The following is an 18,548-nucleotide window of genomic DNA, read 5'->3' on the forward strand; positions in this document are numbered from 1 at the left end:
CATGCTTGTTACAGTTTTTTCCAACTGCTTACACACAAAATCTTTTCATGTCACACGAATGAAACCTCTCACTCAAAGTGCAAAATACCAAATCTCCAAAACCATAAGCTATTTCTCAGCCTTTGACTAAGTTTTCAATTGCATTAAACACTTTTTTCAAAACACTACACACAATTCTCTACCTAAAACACAAAAATCTAACAGGAAGTGACTTGCTTTCCTTTTCCAAACACAACCAATCAAAATGCTACACTTATTCACCAGGTCACACAGACACACTCCTCACATGTGCAAACACAAATTGCTTACAGTTTTTCTCGATTGTTTACACACAAATACTGGTACTTGAGACACAATGACCACAACATGTAACTCATTCACCAACCCCCTGAACCAATTCTGCTAAACTACAAGCACAATTCCTGCTTTACACTCAAACTGCAGTTCTAAAACACACCTTTTTCAAAACACTACACACAATTCTCTGCTTTTGGCACAATTTTCATGCAGAAAATCTCTTGTTTTCACAAGGAACACACTGCCATTCAAATATGCACACTGACTCATCACATTGGCAAACACCCGTCACACAGTTTTACAATTAGCAATCAGAGCTTTAGCATGAAAGGGCAACAGGTGAGCTCTTCAATGGGGCAATGGATGCCAACATTGGATTTGTTTTTTTTTTTACTGTAACTGTATACAGTAAATTCTTCTGTTGTTTTGTATGTAGACCACTGTATGTACAACTTTGTGTTGGTTGCCATGTACACTGGAATATATATAAAATATATTCGTTACCGTGTATTTGCGTGTTGAGAATTGAGGGGTTTTGCCCATTGTGTGTGTGTTTTTTGATTTGTGTGTAGAGTTCTGAGAATATGAGGCATGCTTTCAGAAAATGTGTGTAAACAATCGAGAAAAACTGTAACTGATCACTAACCAATCACTGCTTTACTGTAGTATAGGCCTAAATAGGTCAAAGGTCAGATGATCTGTTTTGAGATCGTTTCTGAGGGATCCAGTCTCCCCCCCCCCCCCCCTTCTTTTTCTCATTTTGAGAAAACAGGCTTTAAAGATTTATCATCAGCCAATGAGATTGCGCATTCAGTCCTTTTACTTTCACGATTGGTTGCTGATAAAAAGGAAATGACCATATTTGGATCCGACAGCATTGTACAGGAGAGAGAGAGCTTTCTAACGGTGTGTGTGATGACAGGGTGCAGACAGAGATCGCGGAGCAGCATGTTGATTAAGAACACCAACTTCTGTATCAAAGAAGCTTCTGTGAGGTGAGCTAATCCTGAAGCATCTGAGTGGTGGCGTATGATGGGACGAGTGAGTCCTGTCACTGTCAAGAAAAATTATGAAAACATTATTAGTATTACTTTTTTCTTTTTTAGCTAGATTTGCTGACTCTCAGGATGATTAAAAGCTTTTAGAAAGCAGTGTTCGGAAAATACTGTAATTCCTCAGTGTACAAAATTGATTAAAAATTTATCTCACAATTTGAGTGACTGAGGTGGAGCCAGTCGGAGTGAGGACTGAGGAGAAGCCGGAGGGACGAGAGAGCCTGGTGAAGCCAGAAGGACGACGGTCCCAGGTGGAGCCAGTCGGAGTGAGGACTGAGGAGAAGCCGGAGGGACGAGAGAGCCTGGTGAAGCCAGAAGGACGACGGTCCCAGGTGGAGCCGAAGGAGCGAGGAGCCAAAGTGGAGCCGACTGGTGGGGTAATGCGCTCTGAGGCGACGAAGGAGACTTGGAAACTGGGTGGAACCAGCGGAGACGAAGAGACTTGGAAGCTTGACAGGACTGGAGACGAAGAAGGAGACTTGGAGCTTGTTTAAATCCACCAGAGACGAAGAGTCTTGGAAGCTGGGAGGGAATGGGGGAGACAAGGAGACTTGGAGGCCAGATGGAAGCAGTGGAGGAGGAAGGGTTTGGGAACAGGAGGAAATCAGAGAGTCCATTAATCTAGCTGGGGGAGTACAGACCTCAGAGGTCAGAGGATGGTCCCACTGGGATGGACATTGGTACTGGCTCACACAGCTGGTCAGACGTAGCAGTGGGCATTGACTCCGGGACGGACATGGCTTCAGGCTTTGGCTCTGTGTCTGCAGTCGGCTCAAGCTCATGATCATGGTGGGTTCAGGGAAGGGCTGGATTGCTTCAGAGGAGTGCACTGGGTAGACTGCAGACATTGGTGGATTTAGATCCTCCTCGCGCTCACCAATGGCGTCTACACTAATATTAGTCTCTCTGTTTATCCAGTGGTTTACCGCAGTCCGCCGGATCCAGATCTGATGAAGGACCTGCGCCACTCACACACACACACACACACACACACACTCCAGATCTGATGAAGGACCTGCGCCTGGATGTTGTGCGGATGGGTGGATGAGTTCGCTCAGCCCTGTCCTCGGTTCGTCAGGGTGTAGTCAGGCTCTGACCAGGGGTTGAGTTACCCTTTAAGTGAAGAACTGATAACAATGTAAAAAGTCACAATTACCTTTTTTATGTTTTTATTCCATGGCAAAAACAAGCTTTCAAAGATTAGGCATAATATATCAGTTTCTTTCCCACTTCTGTGGGCAGGTTCTTGTCAGTGGTCTGATTTCACAGAGGTGAGCCTCACACTCACACACACACACACACACACACACACACACACACGCACACACACACACACACACACACACGCACACACACATACACACACACACACAATCACACACACACACACACACACACACACACACACACACACACACACGCACACACACACCACAGGTTTGTGGATTTTTATCTTGTAAGTGACTCAGATCAAGCACAATTTTTATGAATTCGAATGGATTCCTCATGATAAAATCCCGTCCCGCTCTCCATATTGTGTGATGGAATAGTCCACTGACTGCAGTAACAGGGGTGTCAGATGCAGTGCTAATGCAGATGCAGTCAGATGCTAATCCTGTGATGATCACGCTGAGGAGGAACTGGGCTGATCTCTATACTGTTTCCATCAGTTATAAACTGCTGTGTGATCAGTTCAAGGGATAGTTCGCCCAAAAATGAAAATTCTGTCATCATTTACTCACCCTCAAGCTGTTTCAAACCTGTATGAATTTCTTTTTTCTGCTGAACACAAAAGAAGATATTTTGAAAAATGTCGGTAACCAAACAGTTGATGGACCCCATTGACTTCCATAGTATTTTTTTTTCCTCAATTTTTTTGTAAGTAAATGGGGTCCATCAACTGTTTGGTTACCGACATTTTTCAAAATATCTTCTTTTGTGTTCAGCAGAAAAAAGAAATTCATACAGGTTTGAAACAACTTGAGGGAGAGTAAATGATGACAGAATTTTTGGGCGAACTATCCCTTTCAGGAGTGAGTGACTTCATCATCATCTCCTCATCTGTGTGCTGAATTAACACACGTCTTCCAGACCACGAGTGTTTCCACAGCATCTCTCAGCTCTTACACACACAAAGGCTCTCTTCAGCCCGTTCAGAAGCGTGTGTGTGTGTGTGGTCTCAGCATACGGGCCAAAGATGTCACCTTGCTCGCAGCATCAGCTCCCGAGAGTCCAGCGTCTGCCACCGGCTCTCCTGAAAGAGGCTTTTCCTCTCGGACACACTGGATCTCACTGTGTGCTGAGGCTCAACACGCCTATGCTAATCTGAGGTTAGCACTTCTGCACGCGGACGCTCTCAGGTGTGTGTATACATGACTGCGAGCGTCACTCGTGTGCTGCGGACAGACAGGAGAAGCATTGAGACGGACAGTAGAGAAGACACAGTGTGTGATGTTGTCCTCAGGTCAGGTGTGTTGATCAGACGAACACTTTCACCGGCTCGAACTGAGGAAACGCAGAGAAACGCCACAGACAGAAGATCAGGAGCAACTCTTTCACTCCGGACACACAGGAATAACACACACACACACACACACACACACACGTGGCACTGCTTATTACAGTTTTTCAACGTTGACTCTTCACACACAAATCCAAGAATTGCACACACAAAATGCAAAATGCCTCACAACTCTTGCAAAATGAAGCACTGCATTCAAAATATCGCAAACACATCACACAACTTGTGTTATAATATTATATTTTTGGATATATCATATACACACAGTTATTCAGAACATAAAGCTCTTCTTTCATGAGCTCCTCTGTACATTTCTGTACAAGACTGACAGTAATTGGCAGAGAGATGTTGAAAAATTCCTGGTAAAAACGAACGCAAGATTGAAACCAGAGTATTTATTTTGTTACTGTAGCATCTGTGGTTGTGAATACAGTAATACACAGTCCGGAGGAAAATAAATACATCAACCATGTTTAGTTGGACAGAAACCAAACATAATGTATAGGCCTATTCTAAAGTCACGATTGGTCGGTGTTCAGTAAAGCAATGAGTGTTTGCACATGTGAGGAGTGTGTGTGTGTGTGTATGAGAGGCACTGATTAGTGTGGTATTTTGATAGGTTGTGTTTGAAAAAGGAAATCAAGAGACTTCCCGTTAGATTGTTGTGTGTTACGCAGAGAAGTGTGTGTTGTGGTTTGCAAAACGTGTTTTATGAAATTGAAAACGGAGTCGAAGGCCGAGAATTGGTGTGTGGCATTGCAGATCTGGTGTGTGGTTCTGGTGTTTGAGTGTCAGGTTTCAGAAATTGTGTGACAAGTGAGGATTTTGTGTGTAAGCAGTTAAAAAAAAGACAACTGTAAGCACCCAGAGCTCCAGTTTAATAAAATATAACCTATAAACCCTATTGTGGGATTTCTCTCCACCATTTATATTGCAATAAACACTCTGTAAAGGCATGTTGGAGTTTCCGTGGTGTGTGTTATTGGTCTCTTGGCTGTTTTCTTTGTCCATTTGATTGTCAGTGTGAGAAGAAGCTGTTAAAATGCTCAAGTTTCCTTTAGTTTAAAGTGTCTGTACTCTTCCCACATGGTCTGTGATTGTAAATCAGCTGTGATGGACTGGCCGAGTGTTCCCCGTCGAGGCGCTGGGATGATGGTGGAGTGTTTCTCACGCCGAGAACAACACTGCTCTGGATCCCTCAGTGCTTTTCATTGCGTCAGCTTTCCTGCCAAGCTATCAAGAGTGTCTTTGCATTTCTGAGAGCCAGCGGATGAAAAAAGAATGTCAAAAGCCTCTTGTAACGTGTGATTATGGCAGCGGTGAAACCAAGCCAACTCTCGCCATGTGAATGTGTGCGGTTGGGAAGCACAGACACTAATACGGTAGCGAGGGTCACGTGACAGGAACAGGACGGGGTTTTAGACGATACACTAACATTATTAGCACTGTCTGCATTTACAAAGTATGGAAGCTTGAAAAATATGGTCAAAAATATGATAAATGTGACTTTATATCTCATATTATATGTTTTTTTTTTCTCACAATTCTGAGAAAAAAGTCTGAATTGTGAGATAAAAAGTCGCAGTTACCTCTTCTGTGTTTTATTGGGTGGTTGCGGTCGATGGATCCGGCACTGAGTTAGAGAGCTGCCGGTACGGCACAGGGAACGTGTGCTTTAGCCAGTCGCTGGACTGATGGAGCAGAAGGAAAACACACACAACAACCACAGACATTTGGCCCGTTTCCCTGCCAGCGGTTCCTCTTACACACACTCCCCTGCGCCGACGGGGTCTCAGCAATATGTTTCTCATTGTGCTTGATCTGTTCTTCTGCTCACCTGAAGAGCCTCTGACTCCTCCAGAGGGGAGACGGGACAAACCGACACTTTATTTCACCTGTATGTGTATTAAAGCAGGGGTTTTCAAACTTTTTGTGTGTGTGTGGACCACTATTTGTAATCAAGAATTTTCGCGGACCACCTCATAATACACATAATAAAATGTCTACACAGAGTCCTACCTGAATTAATCTGCACCTCTAAATAGGCTTACTAGCTCTAAAACTATCATTGGTCATCACATCAGTACAACAGGCTTGTTAAAAGAAAGTTTACTGCACAAAACGGCTGCCACATATTTTATTTATTTATTTACTCAAGCGCCCGAGGGTAGCCTGGGTGCCAGCCCGAACCCCGCCCACAATATTTTTTGGTCGGGAAGTTCGGTCTGGACTCGCTCCGTTGAGGAGCTATTATGCCCGAACAAAAATTGTTCGGACCAATCAAATTGTCAGGGCGGGCTTTATACGATGATGGACAGATAAGCAACGGTAACGTCATCATCCACGTCATCAACGAGCGCTTGGGTTGAATTCAAATGACTGCCGCTGAAGAATTGAGATTTCACGAGTTCACGCTTACAAATAAGTCAGATAGAATAAATGCATATTTGGCGTGCTGTCTGAGGAGAGGCTTCGGGCTCGGTATTCGGCCCAAACCCAAAGTACTCCCCCCGTATTCCTGGCTGTGGAAGAACAAGCCAAGAGTGAGTGCAGGGATGCTGAAAACTGTCATGTTAGGTGAGTTGACCCAGTGAATAAATATATGCTTTCCTCTCATGCTGATAGACGGTTGATTGGATTGCTTATTTGAATGTGCTCCTCCTGAAATTTGTTTATAAAACATCATGTGTAGATTCCGCCATCGCGTCTGTTATAGAAGATATCGACAGCGCATTAATTTTAAAAGAGGAACAGAGAACCGCGATCGGAAACATGAATGAAAAACATACGTCACTTACTCCGTTGCTCTGATTGGTTGTAGGTCTATCCAATTGAGTGCAGAGGATTTTTTTTTCCTGGTTCGGTTGAAACACGCCTCATAATCAAAGCTCAATGGAGAAGTATCAAGGCTTGTTCGACTTCATGCAGCTCTGCGCAGACCGATCGGCGGCTGACTTAAAGCAGTGCATGCCGGTTAGAAATTTTGTCCGACTTGATACAGCGCCAACGCCACGTGACTGTGACGTATGCCATCAAAGTACCACGAGAGCAATACGAGAGTAGCCGGAGAACTCAGCCAGCGCAGCTTCTCAAGAGCGGCTGCACTGGGCTGCACGTGGGCTGATGACGACACAGCTGTTCCACGATTGGCCGGATTCACCGCATGACAACGATCACGTGTGTTTCGTGTTTATTCGAACACCTTTAGTTCCTCTAAAGCTCTCATATCAGTTTATTATAACAGTAAACACTCTTTTTATGTCGTTGTCATGTTTATCAAATTAAAACTGCTTAAAAAACGTAGACTCCACTTCATTGATAGTTGAACTTTATTCTTGTTCAAACAGACGCTGTATGAAGCAGTACATTTAAAGTATTGAATGAAAATGTCTCTGAGACATCTGTGTATTATTTGGCAAATATTGCATTTATTTCACTTCAGCTGTGGCAAAGTATGCAAACACCACGTGAGCGGTCACCACGGGAACCAGAAAGTGTCCGACTTCACGTCTCCGTTTGCAGCTCCTCCCCGCCTGCACACGGCTACTCTCGCCGATCGGTTGCATCCAGCCGCAGCCGATGTCGAACACACCTTCAGACTCACATTCTGACTAGAATTGAGTATGACGACGTCAGGCTAGCCCGAGGGCATAATCAGGTTCATTTGAACAACAGGCTTATTTCCATAGCAATGGAGTATGAAATATATACAGTAATAAGAACACTGGAATATAGTCAACATTTCAAAACCTTTGGCGATTTTAGGGAATTATTAATCTTCAGTTTTACAAGTCCTCAAAAAGTGAGTTTGTCGACTTAACAGCACATGCACATCCGCAAAACATTTAAGAAACACGAGATCAAGAAACTGGAAATTAAAATACAGGCCTTATTCATTCCATTTAGGCCTATAAACATTTCGTTTTATATAAACTGCCTATGCCTAACTGTGTGTTCACACCGGACGCGAGCGCGTCAAATTCAAAAAGGGATCATATGTCGAATTCGCGCCTGCCGCGTCTAGTGATATACGCTTGACCACTTATCAATTCGCGCATCAAAACAAAAGTTTGAAGCGAAATTTCGTCCGGTGTGAACGCACCTTTAAAGGCTATGCGTGTGATGTGATAATGAGAACATATTTGCCTCTGCCCTTTTCTCTTCAGAGAGCCTGTTATCCACCGAACCAATGTTGTGGTTCTACGGCACTGAACTTGAATGTCACGGCCGAACACCACTAGGCTTTTTTAGTAATCACACAATAACTTGACAATTTATTTAAAATGTTATATCAATATAGGCCTACATATTCTTTTTTATTTTGGAATTTCCTGGTAAAATGAAGGTAAAAAAAATATTACTTTAGATTTTATTTTGCCTTTCCACGGACCACCTGCAGTACCCTCACGGACCACAGTTTGGGAATGGCTGCATTAAAGCACACGTCTGGACGTTCCCTGAATCAGAATGAACAGCATGACACATGAGTTATGATGTGTTTAGAAATCAAGGGTAACTAAGCCTACAAAACTATAATTTAAGAACATTTTGCTGACGTTCCCATTGAAGTATTATTTCTGTACGTTCTCTGAACATTCAAAACATCCAGTTTATTAATGTTTTAAAAATGTTTTCTCTTGCTCACATGATCGATAAGAGAACATTCCATTGTATCATTCATCAGTCTGGATGAATGTCCCGAAACAAGTTACATTTAAAAAAAACATTAGATGAACATCCAACTAAAAATTTTCAGAAAAAAGTTCCAAGAACAATGTTTTTATCCTAACGTTTTGAGAACATTATTAAAAACCGGATAACTTTGAATGAACGTTTAATTAATGTTGCTGGAAGAGTGTTTGATCATAACTCTCAGAAGACGTTCCCTGTTTTCCGGGAATACTTCATAAGCAGCGGGATATATTTAGGTGTCCTGTCGCAACAAGAACATTTACATGAAAGGTTCCCATGTGAAGTCCAAGTCTTCCTACTTGTTCTTCTGGATGGAAAAGCTCATAATAGTCATAACAGATGTTAGAAATCTCTTTTATTTTATTTCAGTTTCATTACAAAAACTCTTCTTTCATCAATCTTTCATCTCAAGTTAACCTCAGACATTACTTATACAGACTGGTTGAGACCGGAGGCATGAGGACAGATGAATTCATCACTGATGTTTCCCGCTGGACCCTGATGAAGATGAAGTATGACCCACTCACGCCTCAGTCAACGGGCCTGATCATCATACGCACAGACTTCATGGAGTAAAACCCCCCTCCATAATCGGCCCAGAAGATGCCGTCCTGAAACCTGCTGCGATACACTCCTCCTGAATACCACACGCCGTTCAGGTTGGTCTGACCGCAGGCGCTGAACCACCAGCCGGCCTTGTGGAAATGAGCACAGTTCCCTGGAAGAGAAGACGACAGGGTTTCAAATCAACACCTGCCAAATGCGGATAAAAATCACCTGTGGCGGGAAACGCTGTCGAATCACAGGCCAGTTTGGCACGCTATTATATTTACTCACTTTGCTGGGGAAGTTCGTGTAAGCCAAATCTGTGCAGATTTAGTCATGAGTCATCATGATATATTAAATACAGCGTATTGTGCAGAATCTGCTCATATCTGGCTTACTTGAACACACACAACACATAACGGCAAGCTTGTTAATTTGCATTGAAGCAATAGCGGAGATTAAAAAGAGTTTGGTTCACAGAAAAGACTCATTTCTTTTTCTTTTTTTTGGCTAGCAGAAATTCTAAATGGTCAGTAACTTAAACATTTTGTACCCAAATTGGCCGGTGAGTGAAAAAGTAAACTTCAGACCCTGAATAAGACCCGTAATCAGCGCTGTCTGAACGACTGGTGGATAAACATGGACCGATGACGTCAGTGTGGGCATTTCACTCATAAATGTGCTTTACGGTCCTTGAACACAGAGTCCGAAATTCTCGCACGTTAAAAAATAAATATGATCTCACGTTGTGTCAATCACGTTTACACACTGCCTCCGAAACTTTCATTCGTCATAAAAATAAAATAAAAATCTGATTGGGTTAAATTTTCTGTGTTTTTCGCATCCGTAACAAGCATTTTGAGAGGTGTTTTGACAATTCAGAGCCACCGTACAAGCGGACGATTGGTGGTCTTGTTTTTAATATGCGTCTCCAGTATCGCTAGCAAAGCATCAAACTAAGCCACTGACATCCTGAAGTAAGCTTTGAATCTCTCGGGATAATCCCGCAGCAAACTCTCCTTCCTCTCGACGCAATCTCAGGATTTGATGATGATTTCCTCTTTCTTTTCCTCTCTTTAAGAAGAGAGAGGACAACAAAATCATCCTCACTGCTTGAAGAATCCATTTTGTATTGTTTTGCGATTTCCCCCCCGCAACTGATGAATGAATAGGCATCAGACTCAGTGTGCAAGGAGCTTTAGTCTTGCTTTGAGTCATAAATGACCTCATGGGCTTCACGAACACGTACAAGCGAAGGCCACACCCTGCTAACAGGGAACGCATCTTAATTTAAGAGCGTTTAGGTATTTGTACTGGAACACAAGACTTCACAATCCTCAGCCCAGGGTGTTCAGGTGTAGTGAGTGTAACTGTGTGAATAGCATGGATCTGCTTTGACACACCGCTAGCCGTGTGGCGTGTGAAAGCACCTGAGAAGGCGTCGTGGTCGTGGTCCAGCGCGGTGAAGGGTTTGCCGTTGTTGCTGGTCAGTGAGTCTCCAGCATTGCCCTGGTACGAGCCCAGACGCAGACGGTACGCCTGGCTCTCCGGCTCCAGGTGGAAGCTGCTGTACGCCGCGTAAACCTTTTTCCCCATCCAGTCCTCCAGCTCCACCAGCAGCTTGTAGTCGTCCTGCTTGCCCAGGTTATAGATGTTCTCCAGACCCAGCCAGTGTTCGCCGTCCACGCTGCCAAAGCCTTTCTGGAGGAAAAGGAAAAGAGAGACGTTGAAAACGCTGTTTTCTTTACCGTCGCACTGGCCTTTGAAACACTGGAAAGGCTTCTTTGATCAGCTGGGCTTAGCTGATGATGGATGTTTCAGATATCACCAGACTTCACCCTGCTGATTTCAGCACACACTGCGGCGTATTATTATTTCATGAGTGAACGAGTAGCGAGTTTAGTTACAACTCAAACACCCCCGAAGCGGCTCGTCGACACTGGGATGTGTTATGATGAGGTTTAAGAGACTTCACTGTGTGTGTGTGTGTGTGGCGCCCGAGGCGAAAGGACCGCTGACACATGAGCGCAATCACAACAAACGGACATGAACCAGATCCAGCTGTTAATCTCTAATGTTAGCGTACGCCTCTCTGAGACACGCTCAGCAACAGCGTCTGTGATTCTCTGAAAGCCTCTAATAATATCGCAGCTCAGAAAGACGTGATCCAGATCAAGCAATTATTATATTCTGTATAGCTTTACCAAAATACCCAAAAGACTGTTATTGAGGACCCCCTACTTCTGAAAAGCACACTGTGCTCTGATTGGTCGGTTGGATCAGTGTGTTGTGATTGGTCGAGTGCTTCGAGTGTGTTTGGGAAATGTCCCGCCCCTTTCCATAACCGCCAGTTTAAAACACTACTAACTAACTCAACCAGGCCCCCCCCTTTATTCTGCGTATGAATTATTATAATGAGGAATATTGTGACGTGTTTGTTCCCGGAAGAAACTCAAGACTACAATGGAGGCGTTTCAGGGAGTTCAGAAACACTGACACTGATATAGAGAAGAGCTGGAGCTTCTTCATGATCAAACAGCAACATTACACACTAAAGAGAGATGAAGATGGGGGGAAAAAAGTAGAATATGACCTCTTTAATATTATTTACCAGTGTTGTTAGCACAGAGGGGCCTCCACCTCTAGTTTTATTCCTGGATAATTCATCCGTTACAGAATCATTTAACTCAGCGTTTCATTGATGCATTGGCCATGGCTATACCTTATAGCTGTCCCAGTTCCTGAAGAAGTTGACGGACCCGTCCTTCCTCCTCTGGATGAGGGTCCAGCCGCCTCGGTCCACGTCATGCTCACACCAGGCCTGTATAGGCGTCTCCGAGCCGTCCGGCGTCAGCAGGTACGCCCCGCTGGCGCTGTGTCCCGCCTGCAACACCTGCACACAGTCCCGGAACGGACCTCGGGACACCAGAACACACTAATGAGTGCTGATGAGGAGGGGACACCAGAACACACTAATGAGTGCTGATGAGGAGGGAAGGAGCAGTACAGCCTTGTTTATACTTTAGCCTGGCTCCGCAGCGCAAGCCTCCGCGCGCACCCCCCCAAACGCACGCAGCGTTTAAACCTGACGCGCTCGCCGCTGTACTATTCTTTGAAACCACAGGGGGCGACTCGGAGTAATTGTCCTCTAAACCATCAGGAATCATCGGTGAGAAGAAGTAAGGTACACACCTGAATGTTTATTTTATAAGGGTGTCACGATTTGATCGAAATTAATGCTCAATGGAATCGTCGATGCTGCCACGCCCCCAAGTCACGTCAGCTCGGCTTGTCAAGCGAAAAAAACAAAAACACACGTGTTGAAGTGCTGCGAGTCAACCTAACATCTGAAACAACCAGCCAAAAGATAGCATGGCAACTGCAGATGCAGGAGACCTGTCGACAGACCTTGAACCCCCTCCTCTTTCACTGAAGAGTGTGGTGGTATTTTGTATTTTGTATTTCCAGTGAGTTATGTTGACAAAAAAAACACAGTTTGCAAGTTTTGCTATGTACCTATACCACATTATTCCACTGGCAGCACGACTAACATGGCAGGGCATCTCCGAAGGCACCACAAAAACATAGATTTATCTGTTAAACCGACAACTGTAACCCAAACTACTCTCCCGTCTTCATTTGGAATAAAACTTCCAAGTAACTCAACACGTGCAAAGGCAATTACAAGCGCGCTAGGAGTATTTATAGCCGCGGACATGCAACCTTATTCAGTGGTGGAAAACTCCTGTTTTAGGCATTTAAAAATGGCATAGCTTGTGCTTTCAATGTTTATTTTTTTTATCGAGAATCGTATCGAACCGTGACTTTAGAATCGAAAATGTAATCGAATCAAGGATTTGGAGAATGGTGACACCCTTATTATTTTAGTACACTTCACCAGAACCACACTACAAAAGAATCATGTAAAGCAATAAACCTTGAGATTATTACTTGTGACATTAGAACAAAATTTAAATGGATATGAGACCGTAGCCTATTCAACTAAATTAACGATATACATATTTTCGGTAACACTTTAGAATACTGTTCCTTCATTAATGAATAATTACACAGGAACAAACGAGTAACGCATTATTAACATTCTAGTAACTACTATTAACTAACAAGAAACTCTGATTAACAAATTAGTAAGTAATAGCGCTCAGGTGAATGTAGTAGTTCATTATTAGCTAATCAATAACTACTATTTTTTTCATACCTCCCAGAGAACTACTATCTACAGGTTCATAATTAACATGAATAATGAATAATTTATAATAAAAGGTAATGGTAACCCACTAGTAATGACTCAAGTATTACTACATCATTCTAAAGGAACTACTAATTATTTGGATCAGTATCTAAAGTGAAAAACATGATAATTCCCTAATATTGACTGAAGTCATTGTAAGCTTTTGAGATTTTTGTAAGATTTTGAATAGTAATTCCTTCTGATGGATTTGGTAACACTTTAGTCATTACTATCAAAAACCTTACAAAAGCCTTAAAACTTACAATGACTTCAGTCAATATTAGGTATTTATCATGTTTCATACTTTAGAATACTGATCCAAATTATTAGTAGTTCCTTTAGAAGGATGTAGTAACACTTGATTAATTACTAATGAGTTACCATTACATTATTATATATTATGCATTATTAATATTAATTATGAACCTGTATATAGTAGTTCTTAGTAGTCTTCAGTGAGGTATGAAAAATAGTAGTTACTGATTAGCTAATAGTGAACTACCACATTCGACTGAACGCTATGACTTACTAATTCGTTAATCAGAGTTTCTTGTTAGTTAATAGTAGTTACTACAATGTTAATAGTGCATTACTCATAGTGTAAATGTACAATAGTGCATTTGTTCCTGTGTAGTTATTCATTAATGAAGGAACAGTATTCTAAAGTGTTACCATATTTTCTAATCTCACTAAACATTTTCATTTAGTTTCATGAACATTTTTATAAAACTTGGACCTTTTTTATTTAAAGTGCTAATGTCTGCTATTGTTGGCTCATTTTGTGAATGTAAGCAACTAATTTAGACGCGCAAACTGGGTGCCGGTGCGGTGATATGTATATGCTCGGCCAGATTGGGCTCAAAGTCGTGCATCTTCGGATGCGGAGCCGTGCGGAAAATAAAAAATGGCGTAAAGCGAAAAGGGGTATCGCGCACTCAACGCCGACACAACGCTCACACCACGATGACATCATTTTTGCTCGTGCGGACGCGGCGAGTATAAACCAAGCTTAATAATTCTCTTCAATACTGACAGTGGTCAGTCGTGCTGTTGTTCTTTTCAGACTGTCCTTTTGTTCTCTGTAGATTACCAGATACAGCGGATAACAGTTAACAAGGGAGGGAACTAGCTCAGTTTTCTAGATCGAGTAATTAGTCTGCATAGGCCTATTGTATTAATGGTTTTATTGGGTCTGATTAGGCTTTGGTACATTTTATATTGCACAGTTCTGATATGCTTGACTTACATTCATCCATTTGGCAGACTCTTTTACCTAAAGCGACTTGCATTGCATTCAAAGTGTTCATTTGATCGGTTCATGCACTCACTGGGAATTAAACTGTAATGAAGTTAACTCTTTCTCACCAGCATTTAAAAAAAACAAAAACAATTAGCCAGTCACTGCCAGCGTTTTTAATCATTTTCACGAAAGTTTTATTCTAGCGTCATGCATTCTTTTTTATCAACACTTAAATGTGGGTAAGTTTAATAAAATAAATAAAAATCAACATTTTGAGCAAAGAGCTGAGCTGTTTTTGTCAAAAACTACATGCAGATCAGATTCAGAGCGATGATCAAAACACTGATAGAGTATATCGTGTCTTTTGAATAATGATTCGAACTGTATAAACGTGTTTCTTTACTTTCTTTAGGCAACGTCATGCATACATACAACTCACTGGCGCTTCACTGTCGCCCTCTCGTGACATCACATCACTTGTGCCAACCTAGAACACCATAGCAACAACACCACAGAGTAGATCGAGTCCATCAACACCTCAAAGCTGCTCGTCCTGGGTCGACATTTCATTCTGTGACATTGGGCAGTTTTGATTTATATGCTGTTTAATGTTGATGATCGAGTTATTTTACATATGCTTATGATTACATACTGTATGATATTGCTTGTTTCTGCTTCTTCTTCTCCTGTGTTTTGATCAGGAGATTCTCTACTCTTTCAGAAGATGCATAACAGCACCCCCTATAATAGTGAAAACACGGAAAGACGGAAAATTCAGTCAATGGCGGGGAAAAGAAGAGGAAAAGGTTCAGGGAAGAAGGAGGGGGGAAGCGGTGAATGTTTAATCACAAACTAAACAAACAACAAAGTGAAAGTAAAGCGAGAGCCCCTTACGTACGACTGCCGCATAACGAAAACAAAACCGTAGGACTCGAGATCGCTGTGTCACGCAGGTGACGCTCATTAACATTCCTCGCTCCAATCTCACTGCTCTCGGCCCCGCCCTGCTTCACGCCACATCAGTCTATGACACTGGCACTGCAAGCGCCACGACCTACTATTTATGATTAATCTCAATTTATTGTGCACGTCTTAGAAATCTAAACGAATAATAAAATCTAAATCCCAGCCAATCAGAAGAGTGTGGGCGGAGTCTCTCTCCAAGCGCACTGCACTCACAACCAAATCACTCCAAAATCACAGCCAATCAGAAGAGAGTGTGGGCGGAGTCTCTGTAAGCGCACTGCACTCACAACCAAATCACTCCAAAATCACAGCCAATCAGAAGAGTGTGGGCGGAGTTTCTCTCCAAGCGCACTGCACTGGCAACCAAATCACTCCAAAATCACAGCCAATCAGAAGAGAGTGTGGGCGGAGTCTCTGTAAGCGCACTGCACTCACAACCAAATGGATAAATAATTAAATTCATAAATATTACACCATTTTAACATTATAAAAAATACATACAGAGTGACTTGAATCGAGTGACTTTCACAGTTCACAGTTTGAAAGTTCTCGTTTCCTTTCATTTTTTTTCAGGATCTGAGGTGAGTTATTCATTGTCTCTTTCAGTACGGTTATAAATTATATTCAAACTCACATCAGATGCTTTTAACATTAAATAAAAGACACCTTTTATCGTGTGTGTCGTGGCGTCTGCACTGCAAAAAATGCTGTTCTTACTTAGTATTTTTGTGTTGTTTCCAGTCCAAAAATCTAAAAATTCTTAAATCAAGAAGTATTTACTAGAGAAGTAAAACTACATAAGAAATTATTTTTTGTTTTCAGATAAACAGTAAGTAACTTAAGTAATTTTTGCTTAAAACAAGCTAAATTATCTGCCAGTGCAGTAAGAAAAAAAAACTTAATTCAAAAAAACTTAATAAAAACATAATCTTAAAACAAGATTATTTTCCTTACTGCACTGGCAGATAATTTAGCTTGTTTTAAGCAAAAATCACTTAAGATACTTTCTGTTTATCTGAAAACAAAATAGAATTTCTTATGTAGTTTTACTTCTCTAGTAAATGCTTCTTGATTTAAGAATTTTTAGATTTTTGGACTGGAAACAACACAAAAATACTAAGTAAGAACAGCATTTTTTGCAGTGTGGTCATGGGTGTCATGGAAATGATGAGTGTGTGTTATGCTGTGTAATGAGTTGATCAGGGATTACCCTCCAGACTGGCGTTGGCCTGACGAGTTGTCCTGTCCTCTGGAGCGGGCACGCCGGGGCTCCTCTGGATCTCGTTGGAGAGGCGGGGCACGTACACGGGGAGGTTCTCCGGCACGACCTGCAGGAGCGGCGGAGGCGCCGGCTCCCGTGGGTGATTCCCGTACACCTGCGGGCATCGCTCCTCCAGAGCGGCGATCAGCAGAGACTGGTTGTTGACCAGCGCCGCCAGCGTGGAGAAGCGCTGCTCCAGCTCCCGGTAGAGGCCGGACACCCGCAGCGCCTCCGCCGTGCCGTTCAGGACCCGGCCCTCCAGCGCCGCCAGCTCCAGGGAGTTATCCCGCTTGCGGATGATCTCGTGCAGCAGCTGCATGTACAGCTGGGTGACGCGCGAGTTCATGTTGCGCGACTCTTTACGCAAAAGCTTCATTTCGTTGACCATGTTTCCATCCACGTCCACGATCAACCGCAGCGTGTCCATTTCACGCCTCTGCTTGGTCAAGATCTCGCGGACGTTGGCCACGTCCGTCTGCGTCACGCGCTCTCCATCGGGCAGAGACAGGCCCTGGCTGGCACAGATTGGCCCTGTGATCTTCTGCTCTGGGACCAAGAACGTGTAAGAGCACTTTTTGGGTTCCCCGTCGTCTGCGAGCCTCCTCTTTCGGCTCGGGACGGGCCCTCTGGAAGCGCTCTGGCTCCGTTCACCGGTGAGGACCCAGAGAAGAGCGCACAAGATCCAGGCATGAGGACTCATCGCAGCGGAGCAGGAGACCGACCCTGAGACACACACACCACAGAGACACACACACTGCACTTACTGGATGATGCTGCACATCGGTTGACATGTTTTCCATTCAGTGACACTCTTCCAAAATAACAGAAACACTATGAAAGATTTGCTGTTTCATATTCAGTTATAAGAAGCATCAGCGTGATTAGAGGATTAGTTCACTTCAGAATTAAAATCTCCTGATAATTCACTCTCCCCACGTAATATACAAGATGTTCATGTCTTTCTTTCTTCAGTCGAACAGAAATGAAGGTTTTTGAGGAAAACATTCCAGGGTTTTTTCTCCATATAGTGACTTCAATGGGGTCCAACGGGTTGAAGGTCCAAATGTGAGTTTCAGTGCAGCTGAAGTCACTATATGGAGAAAAATCCGGCAATGTTTTCCTCAGAAACCTTCATTTCTGTTCGACTGAAGAAAGAAAGACATGAACATCTTGGATGGCGTGGCGGGAGAGTAAATTATCAGGAGATTTTACTTCTGAAGTGAACTAATCCTCTAATCACACACTCAGGGGCAGTGAGTCTGAACAGAATGCAGTATTAGTGTTGGAGTTTCTGTGAGGAGAGTTTGGCCATCACACGTCAGCTCACGGTCAGGTGAGTTTGCTTTCCATCTTATTAGTGGTCCAGTTTTTCCCTTCTCTGCTCATGAAAGGTTTGGTTTCTCATAAGAAACCCAGTGACTCCTTCAGCATAGGTAGCGTATCGCTGTCATTCACAGTGACTTCAGGCTTCGGTGCTGCTTCATTTATACTTGCTTTCTAAATGTCAGTGATGCTTTAGCTTCTTTAATGCAGCTTTACTTAGAAATGAAGAACATGACATTAAAACAAGAGATTTCACTGTAAGTGTTAGGCTGTGTGTTTGTCATATCGAGTCTGAAGGATTGTCTGTACAGGAAAATAGAAATGTGTTTGTCGTGAGCAGAACTGCAGCCTTAAATAGCGCCTGGCACGACCGATGAGTTCAGTCACAATAATAT

General features: G+C 43.0%; 1 protein-coding gene across 2 annotated transcripts in view; it reads right to left on the bottom strand.

Annotated features, from left to right (window-relative positions):
• Positions 1 to 8,524: 8,524 nt before the first annotated feature.
• angptl1b (angiopoietin-like 1b) overlaps positions 8,525 to 18,548 on the bottom strand; it is an 11,429-nt gene continuing 1,405 nt past the window's right edge. Inside the window, exons 2-5 of one of the 2 annotated variants that reach the window (XM_084412620.1) lie at positions 16,780 to 17,553; positions 11,834 to 12,027; positions 10,542 to 10,812; positions 8,525 to 9,283 (exon numbers count right to left, since the gene is read on the bottom strand). In XM_084412620.1, the coding sequence (XP_084268746.1) occupies positions 9,096 to 9,283; positions 10,542 to 10,812; positions 11,834 to 12,027; positions 16,780 to 17,530 (1,404 nt within the window). In that variant the 5' untranslated portion in view covers positions 17,531 to 17,553 and the 3' untranslated portion in view covers positions 8,525 to 9,095. The remainder of the gene's footprint in view (positions 9,284 to 10,541; positions 10,813 to 11,833; positions 12,028 to 16,779; positions 17,554 to 18,548) is intronic. The other variant, XM_084412621.1, reaches the window with a different exon arrangement.

Source organism: Rutilus rutilus, assembly GCF_951802725.1.
Source record: "Rutilus rutilus genome assembly, chromosome: 6".
NCBI classification, from domain to species: domain Eukaryota; kingdom Metazoa; phylum Chordata; class Actinopteri; order Cypriniformes; family Leuciscidae; genus Rutilus; species Rutilus rutilus.